We start from the raw sequence: 24667 nt of genomic DNA on the forward strand, positions 1-24667 counted from the left end.
AAGACTCCATGATTTACGCTGATTATCATAACAACTCTTGTTAGCATTGCTATAGGTTGGGTTGTGCCAACAGTTTCACTATAAACTTCTTTTTTCAAGGTTCATCATAAATTTCATTGTAACAATATATTCCAGATTTAAAATTGGCAAACAACTTATCTCCTGTGAAATGAGGTTTACACAGTTATTTTATATTTCAAAATCTGAAAAAAAGTGTATATTCTGTCATTTTTTAAGATAAGAGGATGCAAAAAATAAGAAGTAATTGTTTCAATTCTTCTACTTTTTTTAAAAAATGAGACACTGCAGGCCATTAGCACACAGTCTTGACTACTACTGCTGGGTATTCTGGTATATTTTTTAAAAAATTTCCATTTAGAAAAGCAATTACCGTACATGGAACATTTTTACAATGAAAAAATCGTGGTATTTCAATACGTTTTAAAAATAACCCAAAATCTATATCTATTTATCTGCACATATACATGTACACGCATGGACATCTGACAGACATTAATATCTCCAATAACATTGTTCTGTGTATATTAATGGATTTGCAAATTACCAATTCAAAATGGAAGTAAATCTTCTGGGCTAATAATCTGTATTTATATAGTCTACAGTTTAGAAATTTATAATATTTATAAGGGCAGATAACATTATGATGACTTATTACCTCTCTCTAGTATTTTAAACACTAATATTAAAACGCAATTAAGTCTGCATCTCTGAACATAGCTTCACCTGCTGTTCCTACAGTTTTCAGAGTAGCAGCCGTATTAGTCTGTATTCGCAAAAAGAAAAGCTCACGAAAGCTTATGCTCTAATAAATTTGTTAGTCTCTAAGGTGCCACAAGTACTCCTTTTCTTTTTGTTCCTACAGTGTGACTCAAGGTTTCAGGCATACAGCAGGTGATATTGCATATGCTGGGGATGAGAAGGGCAACAGTCAAAGCTTTGCATTTCCTTTTTTCCTAAGTTTGAGTCTCAATATTCATTTTGCAGAAATACAATACACTTTGAGCTACGTGGGTGATTACTGGATTCAATATGCAAGTTAATTATTTTTTTCTCTCCAAGGCACAGTGACTATTAATGAAGACAATAAAATTGAGCATAAAAGGAGAAATCAGAAGTCAGATGCACTTAAAAGATGTGTTTTATGTACTCAAATTTAACTTACTGAGAGACTGAAATATTAAAATGATGCTGATATGGCTTCCAGTTCATAATGTGGCAGTGTACAGAGGGAGACACACAGTAACATAAAAAAAGAGCAACTAACACTACAGGCACAGTTAAACTAAAAGGGCATTAAAGGGATTTCTGTCTAAGGAAAACCATTCATCCCTTCTGTCACAATAATACAAACAAACAAAACATTAAAAAGCAATATGCTTGGGATTGAGAAACAAATCTCCTTACCTCTTGGCAACTCTGCACAAGATGGGTGACCAACTTTGAGGCTAATTTGAGAGCTACACTTTGAATTTTAATGCTATAAAAATAAGGTAAAAAACACATCATAAAAATACAGTGCATTTTGCCATAGGCTCACATCTAAGAACACTTGGTAATCATCACTGGCAGCAAATATTAAAATACCTTTTCACTTGCTGAACACATTATACACTGTTAGCTGCAGCCAGCTTGAAACCCAACCCAGTCTAATCTGTTATGAATGTTCAGCACCTGAACACACATCCAGATGAGAAATAACATTTGTTTTTTTGGTTTAGTCATGAGGATTTGTGTTTCATGAATATAAACTTGCCTGTATCACGAAACATCAAGTATTTGTCATGTTCAAACAGGTTTTTTAAAAGATTAGATTACAAACTGAGCATACAATGGTCTTTACAGTTCTCAATTTTTGTTGCATTTAAAGTTAGTATGCAAATGGACATAAACTGTTCTTTCAAATTCCTGAGTACTGATTTTCTTCCTATCTAGCCACTTCCTTTAGAGTATACATAACACATACATATGCAGATCCCAAGTCAACATACAAAGACAGTAGTATTCTTTCATGCTCTTTCAAGTGATAAATGAAGCACAGACCTTTTAAAGTTTTGTCTACACCAGCAGTTTTCTTGAATGCATCATTGCTCTTCCACCAGTGCTAGAAATGGTGGAAGTGCTGATGTAGGTCAACTGCCTGAATTTTAACCACAAAGTCCTCTAATACGGTCAGATGGCAGTATAGCTGAAATGCTAGCAGTGAGTCTTGACAATTGCTTTCACTGTTGATTGCACTAGTAGAGTTGCAACAGTGAGAGCAGAATGATAGAAATTTAAGGTAAAAGGAGTTTGTGTAGGCATAAATGGAGTTTACTTACCTGTAACTGGGAGTTCTGTGAGATGTATAGTCCCTATCTGTATTCCACATATGGGTTCACATGCACGCCATGCGCCCAAGTCCAGAAGTTCTAATAAGCAGTGTCCGTTGGCCCACACATGCACAATAGATACCTTTGTCCCGACTGAGGGCATAAGATGCAGTGCGGGCTGATGCCTCTCCAATTCCTCTTCTGACCAAGAATCCAACAGGATCCAAAGCAGAAGGGATGGAGGGCAGATAGCAGAATGCTAATAGGGACCACGCATCGTAAAGAACTTCCGGTTACAAGTAAGCAATCTCCATTTCTTCAAGTGCTGGTCCCTATGTGCATTCCACATGTGGGTGATTGACTAACAGTTCTTAGACTGGAGTGAGAGGTGGGAGGAAGCTGGCGCAAAGATGCTTGCAGTACTGCAGTTCCCACTGCTACATCCTGAAGCACATTCCATACATTCTCTAGACATTACGGGCTAGTTCAGGCCTCTGCAGTGGATATTGCTTGACCTCATGATCTTTCTGCTATGGCAAGAAAAAGTCTTGGTGATTTTCTGATAGGTTTAGTCCTTTGCAGATAGAATGCCAGGGCATGTCTGAGATTGAGGAAAAGAAGTTTATTCTCTTTAGCAAAAGTGTGGGGTTTTTGATAAGGGACAGATAAATGGATATTCTGGTTGACATGGAATTCAGAAATAACCTTGGGGAGGAATTTAGGATGGAGATGAAGGGATACTCTTTTTAGATGGTTTGTCTCAGGGAAAAGGTCTGCCACGAGAGCTGCCAATTCATTCATCCCTCCTGACTGAAGTGATAGCAACTAAAAATTGTTGTATTATTCAGTGTGTTGTGGACCTGTCAGTCCCAGGATACTAGAGAGACAAGGTGAGGTGAGGTAATATCTTTTACTGGACCAACTTCTGTTGGTGAGAGAGAGACAAGCTTCTGAACCACACAGAGCTCTTTTTCAGGTCTGGGAAAGGTAATCCCAGCATCTGACCTATTAGTACTCATCCTCAAAGAAAACTTGCACAACACTTTCAAAAGACAAACTTGGGAACTTACATTCATTACTCTGCTAGACACTAAAAATCATTAATTGAACAGAGATATTGAATGGATGGCTTATTACAACAATCTTTAACCCACTAACCCCCTCTTTTTGTCCAAGGGCCACAGAGGTGTTAATGGGCCACTCTGCCTTGAATGTTCCCTTAAAATATGTGCTAATACTTCTGCTAAACAATCTGCTCCTCCTTACATTTTGCTGTTATGCTGGGAGTACCTTTCCCAGACCTGAAGAAGAGCTCTGTATAGTTCAAAACCTTGTCCCTCTCACCAACAGAAGTTGGTCCAATAAAAGATATTACCTCACCCACCTTGTCTCTCTAGCAACTAAAAATGCAATTTGAATGGCCAGGTGAGACATGAAGCATGTCACCCTGGGTTCAAACAGTGGTCTGATGAGTACTGACAGGAAAAGATTAAGATTTTCCATTGAAATGTACATTTAATCAGTGGTGGAATGGTCCTGATAAGGCCCCTCATGAATCTTACTGTACCTGGGTGGTGAAAACAGACTGTCTTCTGGCACTAATCGCTGCAAGGTGGACTTGCAGCTCACTAATGGAAAGGCCTGAGTTTTTGGAGACAGCAGATAACCTAAAAAGAAAAGGAGTACCTGTGGCACCTTAGAGACTAACACATTTATTTGAGCATAAGCTTTTGTGAGCTACAGCTCACTTCATCGGATGCAGATAACCTAAAACAACCACAGTATGTGCAGCGCCTGGAGAAGGTTGATTATGCTGCACCTAGGTAGAGAAACATCTCCAACTAGGTAGCAGGTCTTAGTTGAATATTTCCTACTTTGAGTAAGGATAGCCTGAATAGGTGCCGAACAGAAGTGTTCTATTTTTGATGACCATCCACACAACAGGCTATGAGATGGAGGGAGTCCAAACTGGGGTGTCTGATTCTGTCCCCACTTCTGAGTTAGGAGGTCCAGGAAGGGGCAGGGGGAGGGGAGGATGATATTTTTAAAAGTTCTGGGCACCAAAGCTGCTTGGGCCAAATGACTCTGGCCCTGTCATAACAGATCTTTCTCAGGACCTTTGGTAGCAGGAGAAAGGGAGGAAAGGCTGAGATTGTTTGTCCATGACAAAAGGAGAGCATCCATTGTTGTGGTCCATAGCTCCTCAGGAGCAGTACAAGGGAAGCTTTCTGTTCATTTGGGATGCAAAGAAATCTCACTGAGGTGTACCCCACTGAATATTTTACTCAGGACAGAGTCATGAATCTCCCACTCGTGATCTGCAGAAAAACAATGCCTATTCACATTGTCTGCTGAAGAGTACTGAACACCTGGGAGGAATTTGGCTAGGATAATGATGCCGTTTCTGATTCACCAGTTCCAAATCCTAACTGCTTCCAGGCAAAGGGGAAGAGATCTTGTTTATTAGTTATGCAAAAGACTGTGGTGATATTGTCTAACATCACTTTGATATGGAGTGAACCTGTAAGTGGGAGAAAGGCTCTGCAAGCCAGGCAGACTGCCCTCAGTTCTACTATGCTGATGTGCAGTCTGGCCTCCCGTGGGTCCCTGCACCTTGTGCAGTGTGATTGTTCAGGTAAGCACCTCAACCCAGAAGGGAAGCATCTGTTACGATGATGGAAGTGTTGAAGGGAATGCCCATTCTCACTTTCTCCAGATTTGGCCACCACGTGAAGAAGGTAATGATGTAATGCATCCGATGAAGTGAGCTGTAGCTCACGAAAGCTTATGCTCTAATAAATTTGTTAGTCTCTAAGGTGCCACAAGTACTCCTTTTCTTTTTGCGAATACAGACTAACACGGCTGCTACTCTGAAACCTGGCAGGAACAGTCACTCTAGAGTTGATGTGATCTTTGTCTGGTGTGTAGATCGACTGGAGCTAAGCATGTAGACATCATAGATGAAGTCCTGGTGAATGACGTCACATAAGTGCATGAGGCCAAAGGGCAAAAAGCAAGGGCAACATTCTGACTGTAGTCCTTGGTCTGCAAATAATCCGTGCTATCAGAAACAAACAGCTCAGTGTCACTCCAATGAAGTTTATCAGCTGTGCAGGTGATAAAATGGACTTTTCTTTGTTTATGCAGATGCCCAGAGCTGCTAGAAGATGGAGCAGAAACTCTGTCGATTTACCAAGAGCCAATCATCCAGACATGGGAAAACTGTAATTCTTGACGTCTCATAACAGGCTCCCATCAAAGAGAAAACTTTTGTAAATATATTGGCTGCTGTTGCTAGCCAAATGGAAGGACTCTGAATAAGACGTGTTCGTGGTCCACCATAAACTGAAGCAAACTTCTGTGGGAGGGATAAATGCCTACATGAAAGCATGGATCCTTCATGTCGAGAGCCGCAAACAATATCCTCTGCTGTAAGAGGGGGATTATTGATGCTAACATAACCATCCTGAATTTCAGCTTTCAAATAAACATGTTTAGTTGCTGAAGGTCCAGAATGAGTCTCCATCCTCTGTCTTTTTGGGGCACTAGGAAATACGGGGAACAGAACTCTCTCCCTTACATTGAGGTGAGACCCGTTCTATTGCTCCTCATTGTAGAAGGGAGTTCACCTCGTGATAAAGAGTCACCTAGAGAGTGTGGTTCCCGAAGAGGAACCAGGAAAGGGTTTTGTGAGAGCAGAGGGAGAGGAACTCGATGGAGTATTGTTGATGCATAATTTCCAAGAGTCAACGTCTGTCATGACAAGGAGATCTACAGTGCATGTGCAGGCTAATGGATACTGCTTGCTAGAATTTCCGGACTCAGGTGCAGGCACCATGGAATACACATATGGACCTGCATTCGAAAAAGAACCATAGTCAGGTTCTTGAATAATTTCATTCAACAGTGGTAGCCATACAACCTTGGTTTCAGGACATGTATTTCATTTAAGAGCTTTCTGCTTCAATTTATCCATTTAAACTTTGACAACTTTTAAGCAATCTGCATGTCCTGTAGCAAGCTAATAGGATCAGTACAATGAAAATATATAAACTGTTGTGAAAAAATTACAATTCTAAGAAGATATTATGAAGTGACAGAGAGAAACAAATAATTACAGTTTTCAGAGTAGCAGCCGTGTTAGTCTGTATTCGCAAAAGGAAAAGGAGTATTTGTGGTATCTTAGAGACTAACAAATTTATTTGAGCATAAGCTTTCATGAGCTACAGCTCACTTCATCGGATGTATTCAGTGGAAAACACAGTGAGGAGATTTATATACATAGAAAACATGAAACAATGGGTGTTACCATACACACTGTAACGAGAACACCCATTGTTTCATGTTCTCTATGTATATAAAACTCCCCACAGTATTTTCCACTGAATGGATCCGATGAAGTGAGCTGTAGCTCACGAAAGCTTATGCTCAAATAAATTTGTTAGTCTCTTAGGTGCCACAAGTACGCCTTTTCTTTTTGCAAATAATTACAGTGTTTGCCATTAAAAAGTTAGACTATTCCAGTAATTATTACATAGTGGTATCTGAGTTACCGGTTAACATGCCTATTCCTCTCTCAAGTCCTTTCTGAAACACTGCCTCTAAGAGTCCTAAAGGATCTTGGCTTTGAGACACTTTTGCCCATCCACCCAAATTGGGTAATGTGCCAAAGACAGTGCAGCTCACTGAACTCCACATATCTAGACCATACAGTGCTTCATGCAAGCACCTTACATGTTCTCAGAAGCTAATGAAAGGAAGAGAGCACCACAGTTTGTACCTACTCATATGTCTTGTACCTACTCAACTGCAGATGTGTATTTAAGTATAAGGGATTCAAGAAATTGTCATTCAGAAAATATCTGAAAGTAGTATCTGCCTGATGGCCAGAATTTACCATTATAATTATACAGATATATATAAAAAACCAGGTGACCAATGTGAAAACACAGCAATAAAACTGAATGCCAGAAGCCTTTGGGTTAACCCTTTCCTCTTTTAAAATCTCTTGATGGCCTATTTTAGATAATAAAGTCATGAGCAATCCTGTCAATTCTTGCAATTCCAGTAAAAATCTTAAATCACCAGTATAGTTTCTTACAAACAGAATAGTTTCTGTTGTGAACTACAGAATTTGATAGTCTCTAGGCAGATCCACAGATGTAGAATAGAACCTTTTTAATCTACACAAATGAGTGAGAGACCCAGTGTGAATTAGAGTGCGTTTGGGAGAAATAATTGTACGTGACATGGTGTTCACTGATTACTATTTGGGAAGTGTCATATGATATACACTGGCCCCCCATCTGACAGCTGCAGCATCTTGCTAATTCCCAATTGATTATTATTCACTCATTTATAGAATGTTTGCTTCCTGGTCTTGGACCGCTTTAGATAATTCAGCTCCAGATACACTTCTTCAAAAATACAGCACATGTGCTCCCTATCTCTCTGCAATAACCACTCACTTCTGTGAAACACCAATTTTGTAAACAGAAAGAAAACCTTTTTTGTATTTTATTTTTAGGTTTGTAGTTTACTGGAGTTCTGAATTATTTCCTTCTACACTAAAGATTCCTTCAAGTCTGAAGAGATTTATTTAAAACTTCAAACAATGTATATTTTAATAGATTGGTAAAATGCAAAGATGGAGACTATACCTGTCAGAGGCATTTATGATATTCATAGCCCAGTTTAAGAACTCTTTTGGAGTCATCTTTATAGAATCTTCTGTCCTTGGAAGAACATTTCTGAGATCCATACAATGAAGAATTTCTAGCACCTGCACGTATAATCCACAAACAAAATACTGGTAAGTAAAGAAACAGTGACGCCAACTGTATTTTTTTTTGTTTTATCAGCAAGGAATTTATCACAATTATATTTTAGATGTATTGATCTATATACCTATCTGTATCTAATAACTGGGAAATAGAGCTTCAAAATGATATTGTAGTTTCTGGAAAATAAATACAAGTCCACATATTTTGTATTTAATTCTCAAATGCACAGATTCACTTCTAACAAATTGTTGACTGAATGTACAGGCAGCAAACCATGGTGAAAAAATGCAGGTTTCTCAGCAGGACTAGAAAAGTGATGAAGATATAAATATCAGACAGGGGAAGTTTTACTTTTAAGCAAAAAAATGGACTTCTAACTCTCTGACTATTACAAAATCAAAGTAAAATTCCTGGGGAATATTAAGAGAAAGAGACGCATGTTATACTGAATATAATACAAAAAAGTCATGCTCAAAAATACAGCAGGAGCATTTTTTGAAAAGAATTCAACACATTTACTGAAAACATTCCAAATCTTTAGAAAACTGAATAGCTCCTACCTTGCAAAAACATTCCGGATGCTTTTCCTTCATAGCCATCCTAAGAAGAGTCACCTCAAAATCAGAAAGTAAGGACAATGGACCTTTCTTTTCCACTGTAGCCTTCTTAGAATTTTCCTGCTTCCACCACAGCAGCACTGCTTCCAACATCAGCAGACGTACTTCGTGAAAGTCAGATTGAAGCAAGTGAACTACCATTGAAGAAGGATTCATTATTTGCTCTGCAACAGGTGAACTACTGTTTGAGAAGTCAGGATCTGCAGCCACTGACAGCATAGAGATTACGAGTTTGGTGATACTCTGAAGATACTGTGTGAATCCTGGTACTGCAGAGAAGTAGTGGATACCTGTCATCAGCTCAGAATCTGAGATAACACTACCTATTTCCTCCCAAAAGCCGAATAACTCTATTCCTGAAATAGAATTGCAGAAAAATAAATAAATAAATAAAAATACAAATGGATATTACACATGGATTCTTGATAACTAAATGATTCTATGAAATTAAAAACCTTGAGGTTTGAAAAAATGGCACAACATTCATGCAGATACTAAAGTGAAAATAAAGTTATTTTCCGTCTTTGCTTTGAAGTGATCTGATTTATAAAATTACTGTCATGGATCCTTGTCATATGTATATATGTTTAAAGACTAAGCACTCAAAAAATAAAATACAGAAACATTTTTATAAACTGTCACAATATAGTATTAAACTCTCTCAACTGTACAGTAGAAACCAATCATATAAATGCGAAAAAGTTTCAAGTTCAAGCATTTTGGTTCCAAAACTGAAAAAGGCCTCATATTTACAGTGTGTGTATCCCCAGACTGCTTCAGAACTGTCAACGGTATTTTAGACATGCAAAATTCCACTTGCCCACTTGCTCAAGCACATAATTTTTTTCAGGGACCATAGCGTTTGTCATGGTACAACAGGGTGAGCAGATTTTACACCTAGTCGGTAAGCCTTCATTACAACTTTGCAAGGCTGTAGGGACAGCTAAGCTTATGAAGTAAATGCCCATAGATTTTGAGGGGAATTATTCTGACACCTCAAAAATGCAGGGCCAAACATTTATCGGGCTTACACTGCATGTTGCAGAGGAATAATGCCATTCTGGTATCTCTCTTTTTTCTACACACACCAGACACTTTTTCTGTATTTGGATGATTTCCGGCTTCCCTGTGTATGGTGTAAGAATGGATAATTTGGACCTAATTCTTCATGTTTCAAATAACGTCCTGTTAGTATTAGAAACCTTAAAACAGGAACTGCAGGCCCACTTGGCAATATCTTTGCATATTTGCTTTGCCTTATGATACCAACAATGCTCCATATTCTCTCCAACATTCTTCTCCACAAAAATAAATACCTCTTATCTCAATATAGTGAAAATATTCTTGTTTTTATACCTCGACATGAAGAAATTTTTCCAGGCTTTCATGGAAATATTTATTTTTCTGCTTAACTCTTTTCTTTGGCCAAACTAAAAACTTTTGACTAAACTGATAAACACATTAATTACCAAAGTAAATGTCTGTCTCTGTTATTAAAATACCAAACAAACAAAAACATTCTGCATAGTCCAGGTGATCAGCTGCTGCAAGAGGGAACAGGAATCACCTATGGCTGACTAAGCAGTGATGGGAGTTTTGTTGAGTCCTCCTTAACCCGGATGGTGACAGATGCAACAAGGAGCCTCAAGAATGAAGGAGGAAGTACAAACAAGGCACAACTGAGGTGACCCTCAGTACTTGATTAGGATGAGAAGGAACTGACCCTCTCCCACAGGATATTAACATGGTCCCCATTGTTGTAATATCTGAATGCCTCAGAACCTTTCAATGTATTTATTATGGGGACAATAGATACTACTTCACCCAAGGACATCCGATTTCTAAATGAAAAACACAAATTCCATTAAATATCTTGGGAAGGCTCCATGAAGTCATGGACATATTAGCATCTCCCACAGCAATGCTGGTAGGTGTTTTCCTCTCACTTGTGATCTACTCACATCTAGCAAGTCAGGAAGTGAAGAATCCCTTATTCATTTGAAACTGCAGAGGGAAATAAGGATGGCAGAATGGAATTACCAGAGCTAGTCAACATGATTAGAACTGGTTTGGACCCTGGATTTACAACTCACCTGAAACACATCAGCTAAAGCAGCACACTGTCCCCTACCATCATTGTATCAGTACTAATTTGGAAGGAAGAATAACACCTGCTGAATTACCTGAAGCATCCAGGTGTTCTTTAGATAGCTCACATTCAAGTTATTTTCAAGACACTTCCTGCTTTGTTTGTAAGGTCACACAGATTTAAAGCTCATGATTAAAGCTCAAGGTGGTGTAGCAATAAAGACTGAAAGAATTATTACAGTTTGCATATTGAGGGCTCAAAAATAGCACACTTTTACTCCACCCTGCCCTATGAGTCCTTCTAAAACTGCAGAAATAACTAAATACCGTTATAACAGCATTTGAATGCTTTTAAAGGAGGAAAAGGCAACTCCTTAGAAAGTGTGGAATGATATATTATGTGGTTATATCAGAATCAAGAGCCACTATGAAATGGACTTCAGTGGATATTGAGCCCATCGTTTCACATGGGTGAAATACAAGAACTTGTAAAATAGCTCCAGTTGTCAGGCCCGCACTGGGGTGGGAGACTGCTGGGAAAACCAGACATATGGTAACTAATCCCCCATACCCTGCAACCCTCACTTCTGTGCTGCTGCTGGCAATGGCTCTGGCTTTAGAGCTGGGTGCCTGGCCAGCATCCTTCCTCTCTGGCTGCCCAGCTCTGAAGGCAGCATCCCTGCCAGCAGCAAGGCAGAAGTGAGGGTGGCAATCCCATGACCCTCTTACAGTAACCTTGTGACCCTCCCACCCTGATTGCTTTTTGGTTCAGGACCCCCACAGTTACAACGTCATGAAATTTCAGATGTAAACATCTGAAAACATGAAATTGACCAAAATGACTTAGGTGGGGCCCTAAGTATAAGGATGTTTCAAGTGAGTCTTTTCTGAAAGCTAACACCACACTCGTGATTTATATCATTGTGATATGTATTTGTTAACACTATATGAGGAAATATGCTATTACACCACACACAAAAAATAATCTAGTTATAAGACTTCCTTCAGGTCCACCAGTTATCAGCTCTTAGGGAACTCATGCAGGTGTTAATAGTGATAGTAGTTAAAGTCTCTAGGAACTTCTCTGTACCCATTCCAAAATGTCATCTTGATTTGAGCATCACTGGTTGGATGGCTCATTGAAAGATGCAGTGGACTATGAGCATGCTACAGACTTGTGTGTTCTTAGTGGTTTTATTCTCTACACAAAAGATATAGGGGAACAGGAACTCAGAGAACAGTAACATCATTGTCTATCTGTACCTACAGTTACTGAGGCTCTGGGTCTCCTGCACAGACATTGCACCGTGGACAAGGCTAGAACTCCAGATATTTATTCTTGCCCTTTGGAATCAGTCTCAGGATTGAATATCTCCATGGATGATCCATTGTCTGCTGTGATGGACCATTAGAAATATCACAAGTCCCCTAGCTACACCAAGCCCCTTGACAATAGATGCAAGTATTCTAGGTGGAGAAGCAAACTCAGGGAAGATGTTCAAAGACCTAAAGACCAAAAATCTAAGCAGCATAAATCTCTTGGAAGCGATAGATGCCTATCTGTAAAATGATGACATAATCTAATTGGGACAAATTATGCTATTTGCATACATCATCCATCAAGGATGGGAAACAAATTCAAGTCTAAATGTAGAAACAACTCAGACACTTTCCTTGGGAGAGTGTCCCCTAGCCTCCCTCCAGGTGGAACACAGTAAAGGATCTCTGAGATGGAAGACTGGCTAATTAGCCAACCATTTAACAACTTAGTGGTCACAGATATTCCAGTCTATGTCATAGCTAGGAATGGATGCCCTACCTCACTCTTGGTCAACTATGCCTTTCCTCCACCAGCACTACTGGGAGTAGAAGGAAAGAGGAATGTGGGACTGCCCTCAGAGTTTTACCAGGTCCAAACTCCATGCTTTCCTTAGTCAGTTCTGAAACACGATCACATGGAGAGTTCCCACAGCCACAACAGTAGCAAAGAGTGGCTTGGTGGTAGCTGTACCCAAAAGTGGCAAGAGTGGGGCCAGGTACCTGGTCTACTCTGAATGTGGATGCAAGACCTGGTGGCTTCTCTTCTCCCTACTGAAGGCCAGCTACAGGCTCAGGCAGCCCTCATAGTATTGGTTATGTGTGGGTCACATTTTCAAGCTTTTCTTTACAACCATAAGAACAACAAACATAATTTGTTTTAAATGAAAGCTTAGATCCTGACATCACATGACTCTGGAACCTGGGGCCCTAGTCACACTGCTCTTCTGCCTATGCCTTAGTCCAGCCCTGCCTATGGGTATATCCAAACCTGAGGACTCCAGTGAAACCCAGCAGAGCTTGCGTGATGATATTTTGAACATCAGCACTGTCTACTGTTAGGTGGAGCTTGGCTTGTGAGCAGAGTTTAGGAGTACCTTTTTTAAATTAATTCAAACTCTGTTTATAATGAAAAAAATAGAAAATTTTAGTTCTACTAGTCATATCTACTAGTCATATCATATATAAAAGCCTACGGCGATGTCTTCACTGTATAATTAACTCAAGTTTTATATGCTTGAATTAACGCCTCTTGAGTTAGCCTAGCTCTAATGAGAGCACTGTAAAAATATCACTCCAGAGGAACAGCAGCTGATAAATTGTGCTAACTTGAGCTGTAACCTGTACCCCCCTGCACCACCACACTTGAGTTCAGAATGTATATGTATCAATGGGACTCAAGTTAGAGGCAAGATTCAAGTTATAAATCACATTAACTCTGCAGTGAAGACAAGCCCTACGCACTCTGAAATTTATGTTTAAAACTTAGTGTATTGTACTTTAATACAGATATTTCTGTTGCTCTATATAGTCTCCTGTCTGATTTTTTTCACCTTTTGGAGGAAGCTTGTCTACTCCCAAATAATAATCTCATATGATAATTTCATGTTCAAAGTTCACACACACAAAATGTGACCACGTCCTCTCAGAGGTCCAGAGAGGCACGGGCCACTTCCAGCTTTTGAGGCCCCTAGCCATAATAAAAAAAATGATGACACATGATCTAATCTTGTGCCATCAGAACTGATATATTTTTATTAATATTTATGAACATTATTAACTCTTTAATATGACAAAATCTATATCGGTTAACAAAAAAATGATGTCTTATCAAATCACATCTCTTATTTGCTTAAATTTGCAGAGCTAAGCTGAGAGAGTGTGTCACATTTTGGTCAGATAGGGATACGCATAAAAACAAGTTGCGAAACTTATCAAATGCCAAAAAATTAACAAGTGTCTAAATTTGAGGCCCCCTTTGAGCTTGAGGGCTAGGCCAAATGGCCCTCCTGGCCCCCCGTCTGATTGGCCCTGAATGTGACTTCTCTGTTCAACAACCAGAATTGTCTCCACTTACTCTCACATATCCCCTTGGGTGTGGAGAGCTGCTTTCTACCCTTCTCCACCCTACCTCCTAACTAGACAAAGGACAGGCACCTGTACTCTTACATTTTCTCTCATGTTTCCCCCAGTATCCTCTCCTCCACCTTCTCCAACATTAACTTGTCTCCCACATATCCCTTCAGAGTCCTCTATCCATCACATTCTTCCTGTCATGCCACATTCCCCTGCAGCCCCCTCAAGTCTTCTTGTTGCCCCCCCCACAATTCCCTGCAACTGCCCTGAGTCTGTCTCCTAGCCCCACTCCTCTGAGCCCACTCAGTCTGCTTCCTGCCCCCCCACTTTCCATTGCACCTTCCTCAGTCTGCCTCCTGTCCCCACACATATTTCCCTTGCTCTGCCTCTTGCTTCCAACACATTCCTGATTCCTCACAGTTCCCTGTCCAACTCCCTAACACTATCCTGACTAGCATTCTCCTGTCCCCTGACTCTCACATGGTGACTAAGGTGCCACCATCTTCCCTGATGGCAGCTGGTGACAGCCCTATTTGAAGCAGTGGGAGGTGGCATTCATTTTTGCTGGGAGCAGCCTTGCTTTCATTTGCAAAGGTGAGAGAGACATGGTGGCCATCTTGTTGGAAGGCAACATGTGGCTTCAGTCATATTGACAATAATGAGGGATCCTGGCCACTTTGGATGAGGGAAAAACTTCATAAGATTGAAGGCAGAAATAAGCAATCACAAGAATCTTTTAAAAAATCTGAATATTGTGAGACTTGTGATAAAACTGCAAGAGCTGGCATCAATGGTGCCCCCCTTTCTGATGCTTTGTCCCTCAGTTCTCTATGTGTAAAATGGGACTAAATATTTCCTTTCCTCATTGGGCTGTTCAGTAATGTTTGTGAGGTGCAATGATAAATGATGATGAGGCCCATAAATACCCAATTAGGCAAGTAGCCAGGTGAGAGAGATTTTTCAAATTCTATGTATATGCAGGGAAAAAACATCTTTTTGCTAAAACTTTAGCCCATAATACCAGTCTTTTCCAGGACAAGGAGCTACTTTTATTAAACCAGAATATTGGGCTATCCAACCAAATTTCAAGTTGATTTGCCTAATTGAAAGTCAGTAGGAGTAGACTATCTAGAAGTCTGCACATTCTAAAAATATGTTTTAAATCTTTAGTCAAAAAAATGGCATTGACCATGTACCACATTAAATGCATCTGCACCCACAGTTTACATAATTTATGACATAACGAACAGATAGAAATTGCTTTCAATTTGTTCAGATGGAATTTGTTAAATTTAACCTAATTAGACCAAATAATCAAAGCAGGCATCTGTAAGCTGCCAATGTTTTTGGTTCCCTCCCCCCCCACCCCCCCGCTAAAATTGCTTGGCCACATTTCTTAGAGATTTAGGCAAAGAAAATTAAAATCTCATTAAAATAACTGACCTTATATTTATTCCAGTTACATTAATTATTCAAGTTGTAAGGAGTATAAAGTACTTTTAACTATTTTTCCTGGATTTTACCATTATCAATTTCTAAGTTAGCCTATGGGAAAAGTTACTTCAGTTAGCATTTAGCTTCCTTTTAAGAGCAAGTTGTATAAAATGAAAACCCCCACATTCTCAGCTTTCTTATTATATATAACATCTACCAGCTTATCATTGAGACAAACTGTTTTGAAGATTCCAGCTTCATTTTCACAAACTAGTTACTGTAAAACATTTGGAGTTTTGATAATATATGGAAGCTAAAAAAAAGTTTATTACATTTGGCAGAAATTCAGGACAAGTACTATGCATTCTAATTAGCAAAGAAAACCACAAATATATTTGACAAAGATAACAGCACTGTAAAATATTTGTTCTAAGGATAGTATGGCCATGTGGTGTAAAACAAAAATAAAATGCCAGACAACTTTACTGATTGCCTGGTTTTTGTGTCTCACACATTTCAGATGCACTATATTCTTGCAGTTGTACCTATTGATAAATATGAGCCCTTAAAGATATCTAAAAATAAGACAGATCTGTCCAGTTTGTAGTTTATTTACTACAGTGCATCATGGGACTGAGAATGCTAATTGGGTGTCAATCTGCACAATGCTTGTGAAACCTACAACACTTGATATAGGGAATAAAATGCTAGAAGGTAGCATGCAAGTCAGAATCTATTTTTTCAATTTCAATAAAATGACTTTACCCAGATTACTGACTTGCTACGTTTTGGCATCTAAAGGACCTGTTGGCATAGGGTACAATTGTCAAAACACTCAGCATTAGTCTAACTTTACTCTCATAGATGCTAATAAAAGCAGAGTTAGGCAAATGCTGAGAACTTCTGAAAATCCCACTCTTAAACTGGAAAAAATCAAAATGTGGACATGAAACTTGAAAGGCTTTATTCTGCTAGGTTCACACCTTTGAGATCATACTCATGGTTTTCTCTCTCCTATGAAGCAACAGTATTTTTGAAAAAGGTATATAATTCTACAGTATTTCTGAAGTCAAAAGGAGTTGACTATGCATATCGGAGGACAGAATGGGGCTCAAGAAGGCTGGCAGTACATGCATAGTAGAAAAAAAAGTGTCTATTACGGACTTATACATAGACTTTTCTTTCAACTTTTCTCTGGTAGCTTTTCCTGGTTCCTTTTCTTCTTTCTTTATATTTTTTATTTGATTTATGGACAGAACAGTATGTTAAATAAACAAATATCTGCTTTTGCACACTACTCTGTGCAAACTCTGCCATTTACTATTAGAGATCATATTGTAATTTTACATTTATTTTTGCTTTTTTATGAATTGATAAGAGCTATTGGACTGTAGCAAGGGCAAATCTCCGAATAACACAAATAAAGGGACATCTGCCTGAAGCGGGAAGGTTGTGCCCTGGAGGGTTTTTCATCTGTTATAGGGAGGACATATGCCGTGTTGTAGCTGTGTCGTAGCCTTGTCATTCCCAATATGTTAGACACACAAAGTGCGTGAGGTAAAATAATTTATTGGACCCACTTCTGTTGGTCCAATAAAAGATACTATCTCACCCACCTCGTCTGTCTAATAGGAGGATGAACAGCCTAGGTCAGAGCCCTCTCTGCAGTCGTTGCAGCACCGTGTGCACTACTCTGATCCCGCTGTTGTCACTGCAATAGGAGCTCTTGTCCCAGTGTGAAGTTTCAGACAACTGGGTATAAATAAGGAGGAAAGGCTCAGCTGGGTGCCAAAAGCCTACCAACCAGATGGAGCTACCCGCCACAAAGGAATTAGAGAGCAGCAGCCCAGAATCCAGATGAGTGTGCTCTTTAGAGAAATCCAGTAATAAAAAATATTGCACCAAAACAGATGGATAGTCCATCCAGTCTTGTATATTGTTTCTGGCAAAGGCCGATGCTGAATGCTTCAGAGAAGGGTATATAATCTCAAAACCTAATTGTGCAATACTACAACATGAGCAGGAATTCTTCCTGACTCCAGCTGATGTTTTTTAGAATTCTCAAAAATAACTATAAATACACACATGGCCTGAAGTATATCCTGTGGCAAACTGGACCTAAATTTTGTGGCAAGGTCCCTGGGGATTCTGTTGCATTCCCATGGAAATTCTGGAGCAGCTTCAGATAAATAGTATTTTTTCCCAATCACTCTTATTTGTCAGTCAATTCTTCTATTAAGCCATAAAATATAGATCTACTCTGAACATTGTAGTTGCGAAACTGGACCTATTCAACAGACCCTCTCGCTGCCTGCATTCAGATTCACACTTGCTTGCCTCAGAGTCACAAGTCTCTACTACATTTTATTCCTTTTAGCACTTGGAAATCCACTCTCCCATTACCATATTAGTTCTATGCTTTTGGATATTATTGAATATACAAACAATAATACCATTCAAAACAAATAGAATTAATGCAACATTAAAGTTGACAATCAAGCATTCAAAATTCAGGAAATGCTGACTGAGGCCAGATCCTCACTTAAAAGTTTGCCAGCATAGCTATGTCAGTTAGGACTGTGAAAAAATCATTCCCCAATCAACAAACCTATGCCAGCAAAAGCCAGTGTAGATGCAGTTACACCAGCAAGAAAGTCCTTTTGCCAAATTGGCTTATTACGTTTGGGAAACTTCTATTAGGAAGGTTAGCCAGTATAGTTTACCACTATAGCTAATCAGTCTCAGTGGCAATGAAAAGGAGTACTTGTGGCACGTTAGAGACTAACAAATTTATTTGAGCATAAGCTTTCGTGAGCTACAGCTCACTTCATCGGATGCATTGAACAAAATCAAGCAATGTCAAGATTGCATGCATCACACTAACATCTTATAAATTTGCATAGTGAAATGACCACTCAATTTTCTGCCTCCCTCCTTCAACTCAAATCAGTTTCCTCTTTACTTTCCACCACCTTTTACTAATAAGTTACCTAACTCTGAATTTCCTATCACCAATAATTCCCTGACTCCCCATTTCCCTAATCTCCTGTGTTGTCCACTGTAGTGCTGTTCAATTTGGAGGGAGAGTACTTGGCTATTCTCCAGCAGGATATACTTGTTACAAGTTACAAATTTTAAAGTTCCCAGGCTTCCCCAAGTCAGAGGAGCTCAAGAATGCATAGTCGTCACTCATTAAATTGGAAAAACCCTGGAACATGCCAGATTTGAAGACTGTGGCCAAATCACTGGATGGTTAACATAGACATAATGGTTTAAAGGTATTCAGTGCTATAAATGTGTTAGGTATTATTACCACCACTGGAGATGGGAACCGGCTCAGCGAAGAAGCTAAACCAGATGAAACCTTAAAATGGATTGCAACAAAGGCAGAAGAGGTCTTTTTGGAGCTACAGAGAAAGTGCTATCATTCTGAATGATATTAAAAGTTTGGATTTGAATCAGTTTCCACCTTGTTTCAACTGTAGTTAAAACCTATAAGAAAAGCGAAAGGTAAAACATTTCTTGCAAATTTGCATCGTCTTTGGTCATGTGGAATCTCAGGAGTCTTAGCACTGAGATCCAAAAGCACACCAGAAGCTAGCTCTAAGCATCAAAACTTCACATACTGTTTGAGAAGCTTTCATAATTGGACACAAATGAACAGTGGCCAGATGTGCTTTAAGAAGCTGACTACTCTATATTTGTTGTCACACATTACAAATAAGTTTTTTGTGTGTACAAAGAGAAGAGATTAAACTGTGCAAACTTATGATGCAAGTCTCTAATTTTAATAAAGGTTTCTGAGGACGTGCATTCTGCAACACTCATGACCAAAGCAGTAAGGCGGAATATCTAGCCTTTTTAAGACAGATAAATATTTCTAGACCTTATCTCAACACATATTTTTTGGTTATAATGAATTTTTAGTTGGGCAAGATAGTTTTAGTCTCCACCTTTGCTGCCTCTCCTCCCTTTCCTGCATCTTAAATTGCTTTGAATTTGTGTAGCAAATTCCACATGGTCTAAACTGGACTTTAACCGACAGATTTTATTTATTGAAGACAACAAATCATTGATAGAAAGTAAATGTAAAATAGGAAAAGACTAGGCCTGGGTTGTACTCTGAAAATGTCTTTGTAATTGTAACCCCTTTGACAGGCACAATCAATTAGAAGTGGTCTGATTTTAACCAGTTGCAGGCTCATTACACTGCATTCCAGTTTGTGTTGATGAAAATCAGTTTCAGTCTGTGGCCTGGAACTCATACAGCACTTCCTGGGGCCTCTTATATAAACACATTAAGAAACAGTTTTATTTGGACTTGTCCATCCCCCTTTTATTTTACTGAAACAACTTTACAAATCAAGAATAAAACAGAACAATTGTGGCCCATAACCAGAAATACACTCAATGTAGAAAGATGTTTAAACTATGAAGAGTATAAAACTTCAAATTGCAATTATTGCTTACAGTATTTCAGTACAAGACTTGAGACAACACTGCTTAGGCTACAGTTTATCTTTAATATATCATTAGAACACTTCTAATTGTATATAACATAACAGAGTGCTCTTTCAGTCAATAAAGACTACTTTATTTGAATACATTTTCATAGAAAATGTACCAAAGTAATGTAGTATTTTGAAATTATCAAATGTGAACACAAATTTTAATGACTTTCCCAGTGGAGTACACATGAACAAAGATAAATATGTATATACAATATCAGTTTGTTTAGGATCAAATATTTTCCCACAGCTCAAAGCCCAAGTTGCAGGAGCTGTGTACAGGGAATGAAATCCTCTTACCCCCAGACATGGAGTGGAGACACAGCCATTAGTACAGCCACAGCAATGCAAGAGTCTCTGTAATGCATCTGCTCCTCAGAAGATGAGGGTTGGAAGGGAAGAGATGAATTGACAGATGTGGACAGGTCAACAAAGACCTCTAATCTATGTGCAGCAGTTGTCAAAAAGCAGACAAGACATTAGGATGCATAAGGGATGAGATGGAAATTGATAAAAATATGATAATGCCACTATATAAAACAATGAAATGCTCTCACCTGGAATACTGTATTTAATTCTGATCACTCAGTTTTAAAAAGGATAGTGCAGAATTACAAGGGGCTCAGAAGCAGGCAACAAGAATGATTAGTGGCTTGGAAAAATTCTCATATGAAGAGAGATTGAAAAGACTGGGATCGTTCACCTTAGAAAGGACATAAATAGGAGGAAACATGATAAAAATATATATAAAAAATTAATGGTCTTGAGAAGGCAGGTTTAGAATGCCTGTTCTCCCAAGAATTAAGGGATATTAACTGAAATTAAAGGGTAACAAATTCAGAACTGATTAAGGGATATGCTTTTTCATACAACATAGTTCACCCTGGGAAATCATTGAGAAAAAGGTATCGGAGACCAGAGAGTATCAGTATTCCAAGAAGGACAGGACATTTAGACAGATAACAAGAATATCTGGAGTTATAATAATAAATATATTTTTACATGTATTTTTTAAAAATGAAACTTTTGGAAGAGATATAAACCCTCATGTTGCAGGGCACAAGTCAAACTCTAATTATTGCGGACAGGAGGAAATTTTCCCTAGGGGCAGGTTATACAAAAACTACTTTCTGCAACATTTCTTGTACCTTCCTCTGAAGCATCAGATACTGGCCACTGTTTGTAACAGGATACCAGATTAGATGCAGCACTGGTCTGATCCAGGATGGCAATTTCAATGTTCCTATATAGGATCTACGTAGTGATGGAGCCACTAAATCTGCACCCCCATGGCATGGTGCAGGAGCAACCTCCTCGTTACACAGGATATATGAACCCTTTGCATTGTCCTCTGCCTCCTACCCTCCTCCCATGAAGTAGAATCCACCTGTTCCCTTGCTTAACAGGTCTTCTGCACGTATGCCCCTTTGGGGGCTATTTTCTACATCCCCACTGCTATTACTTCAAATATTTCGGCTTGGTTAAGACCACATTCCCCACATGTTCTCTTTTTGCTTGATCCTTCAGTTAAAGCACACAGTTGGATTCAGCATCAGGCTATGCTGGATTTAATGTCGTCCAGAGCTGTGGGTCCCTGGTGGTGGAAAGCTCACTGGGGGGAGGGGGATATGAAGCAGTACCAGATAATTGCAGCTCTCGCTCTGCCTGGGGGCTTGAGCTTGCCAGTTTTGCCCCAAAACTTGAGTGTTACTAGCCAAGTAATCTGACTGGCAGCACTCCTATGTAAGTTAAATCTATTCTTGCCTTGCAGAAACCCCCCGGCAAGAAAATGTGTGAAACATTTAACAAGTTAAATGTATTTGTTTCAAATTTGAGAGCGTCTCCCTCCAGAAGAGACCCTCTTTTAAATAAAGGATTTGTCTCAATCAGTTAAATGCGCCATTAAAATTAAACCACAAAAACACTTATGTTATGGGTTTGAATTAAACCAACAAAACTGTCCTTAACTCACCTTGCTGTGCCAGTGGTTAAGGACAGGATAATAATAAAGCACCACGTTGAAGAACTGTGTAATACATGTTTCAGAGTAGCAGCCGTGTTAGTCTGTATTCGCAAAAAAGAAAAGGAGTACTTGTGGCACCTTAGAGACTAACAAATTTATTTGAGCATAAAGCTTTCGTGAGCTACAGCTCACTTCATCGGATCCATTCAGTGGAAAATACTGTGGGGAGATTTATATCACACACAGAGAACATGAAACAATGGGTTTTATCATACACACTGTAAGGAGAGTGATCACTTAAGGTGAGCCATCACCAGCAGCAGGGGGGAGAAAGGAGGAAAACCTTTCATGGTGACAAGCAAGGTAGGCTATTTCCAGCAATTAACAAGAATATCTGAGGAACGGGGGGCGGGGGGGGGGGTGGAATGGGGGGGAGAAATAACATGGGGAAATAGTTTTACTTTGTGTAATGACTCATCCATTCCCAGTCTCTATTCAAGCCTAAGTTAATTGTATCCAGTTTGCAAATTAATTCCAATTCAGCAGTCTCTCGTTGGAGTCTGTTTTTGAAGTTTTTTTGTTGAAGGATAGCCACCCTCAGGTCTGTAATCGAGTGACCGGAGAGACTGAAGTGTTCTCCGACTGGTTTTTGAATGTTATAATTCTTGATGTCTGATTTGTGTCCATTTATTCTTTTATGTAGAGACTGTCCAGTTTGACCAATGTACATGGCAGAGGGGTATTGCTGGCACATGATGGCATATATCACATTGGGAGATGCGCAGGTGAATGAGCCTCTGATAGTGTGGCTGATGTGATTAGGCCCTATGATGGTGTCCCCTGAATAGATATGTGGACAGAGTTGGCAATGGGCTTTGTTGCAAGGATAGGTTCCTGGGTTAGTAGTTCTGTTGTGTGGTATGTGGTTGCTGGTGAGTATTTGCTTCAGGCTGGGGGGCTGTCTGTAAGCAAGGACTGGCCTGTCTCCCAAGATCTGTGAGAGTGATGGGTCGTCCTTCAGGATAGGTTGTAGATCCTTGATATTAGATACTGGACACAGTAAGCTAATTATAGCTGCACTGAATCAGTCACACTCCAGAGGGCTGGCCTTTTAATCGTGCTTTCACTTTACTTCATCATTTATTGTGCTTTGTATGACCATAAATAACGTGCTAAACAACAGTTTAATGCCAATTGATTGGTCCTTCCTCCAAGAACTTCCCATCCATGACGTAAACAGTCAAATCGCTGAATCTTTGGTGGTGTGACTTTTTGTAAAACTTCTCACCCTACTGCAGAAATGATCCCTATGAAGTTTTCCATACTCCCATGGAACTTACCCATTTTTTCACCAAGGTGGATTGGAGACATTATTCCATCTTTGAAATTTTGCATCCATAAAACAGAACTACTTAGAAAGCTTGAGCTATGCAAAGGATCAGAGTTTGACTTTTAAGCTTTTGACTAGCAGAAACTAGGAATGCTGCAAAGGCAGCACCTTTAACCCCTGGCGGGAAGGAACCCTCCTTCTCTTCAGCACCCCCTGCCAGGACTGGTTCTTACAGATACCAACGGGTCATGAGTTTCTCCTCCTCTAGACCCCTGCATGAAGTGTCCAGGTTTTCAAAAGTGCTCTGCACCCAGCAGCTTCCACTGGTCTAACTAATGCATTTTTTTCCCCGTAACCTTCACCCAGGTTTAATACAGCACTGAAATTTCCCAGCTGATTTAGAAGTTGAATATTACAGTTGACTTGCCTTTTCTTCTAGATTTCCCGAGGTAATCACTCAGCACAACAAGGACATCAAGATATGCAGCTCTGGTCACCAAACAAGGATTTTGCCTAAAAAACAAATTGTTGACAGAAAGTAAATTCCTCATAAAATTCCCGCTCTGCTCAGACAGGCATTGAAATGTAACATAGAATCATAGAGCCAGAAGGGACCCTTAAGAAGTCATCAAGTCCAGCCCCCTGTGTTGTGGCAGGACTAAGTTAGTTGCCCAATTTTTTTTTAACCTTTCCTCATAGATCAGGTTTTCCACACATTTTATAATTTCTGTTGATCTCCTCTGGACTCTGCAATTTGTCCACATCTTTCCTAAAATGTAGTGTGCAAAATTGTACACTCCTAGTAATACACCCCAGAACGATAGCTTTTTCACAGCTGCATCACATTTTTGACTCGTATTCAATTTGTGATGCACTATAACTCCCAGATCCTTTTCAGCAGTACTGCCACTTACCCTGTTATTACCCATTTTGTAGGTCTGCATCTGATTTTTCATTGCTAAGTGAAGTACTTCTTACTTGTCCTTACTGAATTTCATCTTGTTCAATTCAGACCAATTCTCCAATTTGTCAAGGTCCTTTTGAATTCTAATCCTGTCCTCCAAAGTGCTTGCAAACCCTCCCATCTTCATGTTGTCTGCAAATGTTATAAGCATACTCTCCACTCCATTATCAAAGTCATTACTGAAAATATTGACTGATCCCTGCAAGACCTTACTAGATATGCCCTACTAGTTTGACAGCAAACTACTGATAACTACT

General features: G+C 39.4%; 1 protein-coding gene across 8 annotated transcripts in view; it reads right to left on the reverse strand.

Moving 5' to 3' along the window:
- THADA (THADA armadillo repeat containing) overlaps positions 1-24667 on the reverse strand; it is a 315416-nt gene that overhangs the window by 42543 nt on the left and 248206 nt on the right. For all 8 annotated transcript variants that reach the window (XM_038394629.2, XM_043511866.1, XM_038394628.2 and 5 more), the window contains exons 31-34: positions 23874-23959; positions 8674-9086; positions 7991-8112; positions 1426-1498 (exon numbers count right to left, since the gene is read on the reverse strand). In XM_038394629.2, coding sequence (XP_038250557.1) covers positions 1426-1498; positions 7991-8112; positions 8674-9086; positions 23874-23959 — 694 coding nt within the window. The remainder of the gene's footprint in view (positions 1-1425; positions 1499-7990; positions 8113-8673; positions 9087-23873; positions 23960-24667) is intronic.

This window comes from Dermochelys coriacea, chromosome 3 (assembly GCF_009764565.3).
Source record: "Dermochelys coriacea isolate rDerCor1 chromosome 3, rDerCor1.pri.v4, whole genome shotgun sequence".
Classification (NCBI taxonomy): domain Eukaryota; kingdom Metazoa; phylum Chordata; order Testudines; family Dermochelyidae; genus Dermochelys; species Dermochelys coriacea.